This window comes from Parambassis ranga, chromosome 22 (genome assembly GCF_900634625.1).
Source record: "Parambassis ranga chromosome 22, fParRan2.1, whole genome shotgun sequence".
NCBI classification, from domain to species: Eukaryota; Metazoa; Chordata; class Actinopteri; family Ambassidae; genus Parambassis; species Parambassis ranga.
In genome coordinates, this window is record NC_041042.1 from 14,913,618 (window position 1) to 14,919,940 (window position 6,323).

The following is a 6,323-nucleotide window of genomic DNA, read 5'->3' on the forward strand; positions in this document are numbered from 1 at the left end:
AGAGAGAGCGAGAGAGAGGAGTGACAGCCAAGTGCACAGGGTACACACTGGTTGTCTGTTAGGTCTTGTTTGTGTCTGTTGCCGTGGCAACTGTCAAGCCTCGATGACAACAGGCACGGCGGAGGTTATACGTGATTCACAAGCAGCAGAAGAGTGCAAACGCACGCAGTCGCCAAAAAAGAACCAAAGAGGAAGCATCTGGTGGATCTGCACAGACTCAGCTGCTGTAACCCACAATGCAGCAGGAGCAGGAGCACCGTTACACAGATGCACTTAAATATTTACTCTTAACTGCAGATCGAATTTCACAGGTCCATATAGTAGCTGTTCTGATGCTTTAATTACATCACATAATCCTCTGGGCACAGTGTGTGATATATTGTGTATTACTGATACTTAGTGTGTGTTAGATTTCAGAGTAAAAGAGACAAAGTGACTACAAAGTGTGACAGTAGTGCAGAGAAGATAAAGACAATAAAATTGACACAAACTTTACAAAGTGTTTAATCAGATTAGAGACTAGAGGACAACCAAATCATGAGAATACAAAATCAAAAAAACAGACTTTCAACCCTTCAAAATAAAAGCACAAGCACGCTGGTTTTTTAATGAGGATGCTGGCTTCTTCTTCCGTCTGGTTTCTAAGCAACATTTTCATCAAACCTGCCAAAGACACAAGAAGGATAGAGGTCAACGTATGAGAATGGATTTGTTTGTAGTCAATGTCATGGAAATCAGAGGTAAACAAATGATGGGATGTGTGAACCTTACCTGTCTATTTATATGAGTGGCTTTCAGTTCCGCCACGTCCAAATCCTGACAGGAAGAAAGGGAAGAAAATTAGAAATTTCAAAATAAAAGCTGGTGATCTCATTTAAGCTTATCCCGAAGGTTTTATTAGCCACTACCGCTCACCTTTAGGTCCAAACATTGCACCGTAGCAGGGGTTGTGACAGTACGGCTTGCCCTCATGCTGTAAGTAGCAAAGATTTGTTGTAAATGATTAGCTATGATTACAGATAATTGAGTCTTATCACTCTAATTACTTGCGCAATCAGTGAAATGATTCATGTGCACATAATACATTCAACATCTTTGTGTCTGCACCTCTGCATGTGAGCCGGCGGACAGTGTCTTGCCGCACTTCTCGCACTTCAGACAGGGCCTGTGCCAGTCCTTTCCCAGCGACGTCACCCTCTCAGCTGAAAAAAAAAAAAAACACGACACACATTACCATCAACAGCCTCTGAGTTCCTCCACAGACGCTGCCATCTGGAGAGAAGACGTAAGTGGCACAGGGTCGGGTCAGGCCTGCAGTCAACACGAACTCAATGCGGTGTATGAATCTGTGTCCAATATCCAATATGTTTTAAATCAAATGTACTCTCTGGAGATGAGCTTGAGAACATTGTTGGGCGGGGTCCGTATGGGGGAAATAAATGGGCTGAGTGTCTGAGGAATCTGTTCTCCTCCTGCCTCATAAACTCTGATAAAGACAGGCTTTATCTGTGAGGGCTGATCTGCACTAACACCCATCAGGAGGGCTGTAAAAGTGAGAAAGAATCTGACTCGATGGTCTTGTGTTTCTCATCTTTATTAGAGGAGATGGACATGAGTTCAGATTATGAGGGGGAATTCAGCAAGGGCGACCTAAGAGGCCAAACAGAAGCAGATGTAGGGTTTGAGGTGAAGCCACTGGCCTCAAAAATGTACCCAAAACACCAGGAAGTGACACCATTCCTTCCTAAAAATAGCCCGATGTGACAAGAGATTGTGCAAAAACGGGAGATAGAGAGAGAGAGAGAGAGTGCTGTGGGGCGAGGTCAGCTCCACGAAAACATTGCAGCTAAATGTGCTGAGGTCTGGATCAAAAGTCTGACCCCAAATAATTGCTGTGCTTGCCTTCAAAAAAACAAACCACCAGACTGAACAAACAGCGGACTCAGGGGACTCCTCCAGTCCTGACACAATACCGCCCGTCCATGTACGCTTGACCGTATATGGATGCGATGAAGCTCACTTTTGTGCATGAGCTATTTATGATATGACAAGAAATGGGCTGTGACAGACAGGAGACTAATCCAATCTGCTCTCTGCGTTAACTCCCGCTCAGTGGAGTGTGATGGAAGCAGTCCAGTATACACAAACACACAAATCTGGATGGAAAAACACTCTATGAGGAGAGATGAGGCCGTGCAGCTATTCTTTTCATCCCATCCCAGAGAAGATTCACGAGAGCCAGGATGACATTTAAAAAAAAAAAAGAGGCTAAAAGTGCAGTTTTAAGCACATAAAGTTCAGAGAATGTTAATAAAGTAAAGCTCTTCCTGTCGATAGGTATGGAAACAGTTGTTACTGCTAACGGCTAACTGTTTACAGCCCTTTCCAGTCTTTGTGCTAAGCTAACAGCTGTTTTTTGAAGCTCTAAAAACAGGGAAAGCTTAATATTTTTGGCCAATAATGGTGCATTCTGCTTAAACTGGGATACTGGAAATTCCCAGTAAGAAATTTCCATGGGAAGTTGTTTTTTCCAAGATGGCTCCTACGTACACGGGCAGCCTAGCTGTGACGATCATTAGCACATCTTTCCATGTTTGTTGTTAGCTAGCGTTGCTAACAATAGCTAACCAAAACAATATGCTATTCTAATCTTGGTTTTCCATCTTTGTGGTACTGGAAGATTGTGAGTGCTAATGCTAACTTTGAGGCTAAAAGGAATGTAGCAGCTTTTAAATTAAATGAGTTAAAGATCTGGGACGGTTAAGAGTTAAATTTTTAGTTTCAGGCAGGGCCAGGCTAGCTGTTCATGTCTGTTTTTTGTCTTTAAGCTAAGCTAAGCTAACAGGAAAGTCCTCCAAATCTGGACAAGTACGATGAGCATGAGGTTTTGACATATTAAAGACATTAATCAGAATCTTTTCTGTCTGTGGGAACATATGGAAGAGCTCGCTCATGGTTTCTCCATCATTTTGCTTCTGCTGATGCTATAGGCCAACAATGCCTGTCTTTACCATCATCATAATCTGATTTGGATCTGGATCTCCATCCTAAAGGCGGGCAGCAGTAGCCTGATTGTTTCCATCTGAGAGTAACAGGCGAGCTGCGATGGAGACGGATGCAGACGTGGAGCGAGCGCTGCTGGGAAAGTGATGCAGACAGTCCAGGACAATAACAGGACTGTATACAGCCACATTAAAAAAAAACAGGCTTCGTTTCAGGCTGTTTTTCTAAGTTTTGGACATGAGCTTCCCCCTTTTTCCTGCTTGGAAAAAAGATCGGTTCGTTCTGCTTTAAAACAAATTGGTTTGCTTGTACTGGCGAGCAGAGTCTGTCCATGTAAAAGGGGAGAGAATGGAAATGATGGCTCTGCAGTCACACAGCTCATTTATCTGACTGACAGTCCAAAGGCTTGGCTTCGGGTTTTTTTTTTTTTTTGCATCTGGCCTCTCCGGAGAAGATTTATCTGCTGCACTACTGAGCTGGAGAGGATGTGCTGAATGGATTAAGACACAGATAAAATGAAGCTGTCCCCTGTCCCCTGGCTTTGAAGGCGTCCCCATGAGACACACCTACGAGTATGTCGGCGCAGGGGGGGGCCCTGCTTCCTCTGCCTGGTCTGATCATTACTCCTCCTGCTCATTGAACAGTGATACTGGGAGCAAAGATCTTAGACGCTGAAGTAACCTGATGATAACACGAGTGCGGCTGCCAGGTGTTAATCTGAACACACACACAGGCAGATTATCAGTGTGAACTTTAGAAATCCAACACATTTCTACTGTGGTGCTTTTATTTTACAGTGACTACAGTCATTTTATATGCAAAACTAGTCAGTTTAATCAGCAGGTTTTAAAATAGTTATCATGCAAAATTGCTTCATTATCATCATTTCGTTACAGTATCAGAGGGTAAACGAGCACTTTGACATCATTTTCTGCCCCTCTGCTTCTATTCACTGCACATCTGTATTATTTTTTTAACCCTTGCTGCATTTGTCTCACTACATTTCTTTGCAACTTTTGATGTTTGCATGCAAAATTAAACACCTATCATGCAGAACAACTCCTGCCACTGCAAAGTTATTGTATTATTCTTAGTAATAGGTAATCTATTACTTTTATTTGGTATAGTAATTCAATATTTAGTTCAATTCACTGCAGAATACTTATTCAAATATTCCCATTGTAGTCCTATCATGCATAACTAAGTGTCCCTAACAGGAAGCGCAACATTTGGGTGGTGTAATGTTTAAGTTGTAATCATGTGCCTGTCAGCCTCGCACGCTGTTGGTTACATTCAGCTTCCTGTTTCCTCATTTGCGCTCAAAAGTCGCTTCAGATTGCTCAGCGAGCAGGAAGCGCTCCCACGTGAGAAACAGCTGGACGAAAGAAAACAGTCAGAATGAAATAAAGAGATGAGCTCTTACCGAAGTAAACTTCTTTCTGGCACTTTGGGCACTTTGGCATCTTGACGCAGCTGCTGATACAGTGAAGCGGAGACTGAGAGTATCCTGCAGGACGGAGCCACCTGTTTGCTCTGGACTGACCACGCCTCGCTGTGAAGTGCAGATGTGCGCTGCGCCCTGTATTTATAGCGGCGAGGAAATAGTTCGTGTGTGTGTGTGTGTGTGTGTGTTTCTCTGACAGTGGGAGAGGCCTCAGGCACGTTGATTTGAATCTGCGTATGCGTGCAGGAAGCGTCACATGGGCCAGTCAAATACAGGAAAATGCCCTGCTGCACTGTATTCATGTAGAATGTTTTACATTTTTCTCCATATCAACATATATTTTTATCCCCATTATTTTATTTTATTTTATTTTATTTTATTTTATTTTATTTTATTTTATTTTATTTTATTTTTTATCCAGTCTATAATAAAGGATGATGACACTTTAAAGCATCCAGAGCAAAATACATAAATAAATAAATAAATTTTGCAAGTCAAGATGACAAAGATTGTGTGTTATCAATGTGGCTAAAGTGCAGCATCTGGATGCCAAAACTTGGACCTGATAAGTAATCAAGTAATTACTGGGAGGATGCATTTCATGCTGTATTAAAGTACCACTAAATGAACTAGCTGTCTGTACAGGAAGTCTTTGTGTTGGTCTTTTGTTCAGGTTTGGATCACCGTGACGACTTGTGCTACAGATTTATTATTTATTTCATGGTGTGACATGTGCAAAAAGAAATTCCATCATAATCCATTTATAGGTGACTCCACCAATCTATTCACTCTTGAATGGTGAGATATCCCACATGTTAAATAATCCTGGTCAACACAGCTGAACACACACACACACACACACACACACACACACACTTCCACCTTTGTGGTTTTCCATGTTAAACAGAATAAAATGTGATCTGAAGTAAATACGTGCATGTAATAACTGAACCAGCCTCATTTGGCAGCAGTAAAAACAGTATTTCCAGTAGCTACATGTTTTGTGTAATACCTGTGCAGCAACAGCCCCCCTAACAATATTCCTTTCAATGATGGCAGTCTATCCAACAAAACTCACCTCCTTGATGCTGCCTCCACATATATCCTGAGCTGATGGTATGTGGTACAGCACTGTCAGTCAGTTTAAAGGCAGAAATATACAGTTTAAAAGGTTCAAACCAAGATATCTGGTTACATGTTATGTTTGAAACTTGTTGCTAGTCAAACATTTTGTCATTAATTTTCTTGATAGGTTCATTGTTGGAGATCCAGCTGAACCAGTGTTGAGTTTAAAGTCATTTGAATGCTTAAACTGTAGCTGAAAGTTGCCATATAACACGGCAGGAAATGGCCTCTATATTTAGTCAAGTTTTTTTTTTGAGTTGGTAAAGTTAGTGAGACCATGGCCATGCATGTATGAGCTTTATGTTTGTGTTAATAAGGTACAGAATAAGTCAAACCTGCTGCACAACGTTGTTGTTTTATGTTAACACAGTGATTGCACAACACTGAGGATGATGATGATGATGATGATGTCACATGTCTCTCAGACCTTTTGGTGTAATCATTACCACACAAGTCAATCACACCCATCCTCAGTGTGTCCTCTGACCTGATCCGAAGGTTTGAAAATATGTCATTACATAATCATCTGTGTGTGTGTGTGTGTGTGTGTTTACTTTGTGATGAGGTGTCACTGCATGCTGTAGACACACCTGTTTCTGTCTGTTTTGCCTCCGAAAAAAAGATAACAAACCCTCAGTCAATGAAATCACCATGGTAACCAAACAACAGCGTGCAGTGTGGAAGTTTGATTCTTGCTTTAATGGTGTTTTCTGACGATCTCTGAGAAACGTTAACATGATTGGGTTAAAAT

The 6,323-nt window shown here is 41.7% G+C and overlaps 1 protein-coding gene across 1 annotated transcript; it reads right to left on the reverse strand.

The window, feature by feature from the left end:
* Positions 1-480: 480 nt before the first annotated feature.
* Positions 481-4,577, reverse strand: crip1 (cysteine-rich protein 1). Its single transcript, XM_028396306.1, has 5 exons — positions 4,427-4,577; positions 1,108-1,202; positions 916-973; positions 772-816; positions 481-663 (listed from the first exon to the last, which is right to left on the reverse strand). The coding sequence occupies exons 1-4, from the start codon at positions 4,464-4,466 to the stop codon at positions 776-778; spliced, it is 234 nt and encodes a 77-aa protein (XP_028252107.1). The 5' UTR covers positions 4,467-4,577; the 3' UTR covers positions 481-663; positions 772-775.
* Between the last annotated feature and the right edge of the window lie 1,746 nt (positions 4,578-6,323).

Bases quoted from the DNA above. Each gene is read 5' to 3' on its own strand.
- crip1 (XM_028396306.1), bottom strand. From the start codon at position 4,466: ATGCCAAAGTGCCCAAAGTGCCAGAAAGAAGTTTACTTCG. The intron at 1,203-4,426 runs GTAAGAGCTCAT...TTTTTTTTTCAG, and splicing joins CCAGAAAGAAGTTTACTTCG to CTGAGAGGGTGACGTCGCTG. The intron at 817-915 runs GTGAGCGGTAGT...TCTTCCTGTCAG, and splicing joins TGCAATGTTTGGACCTAAAG to GATTTGGACGTGGCGGAACT.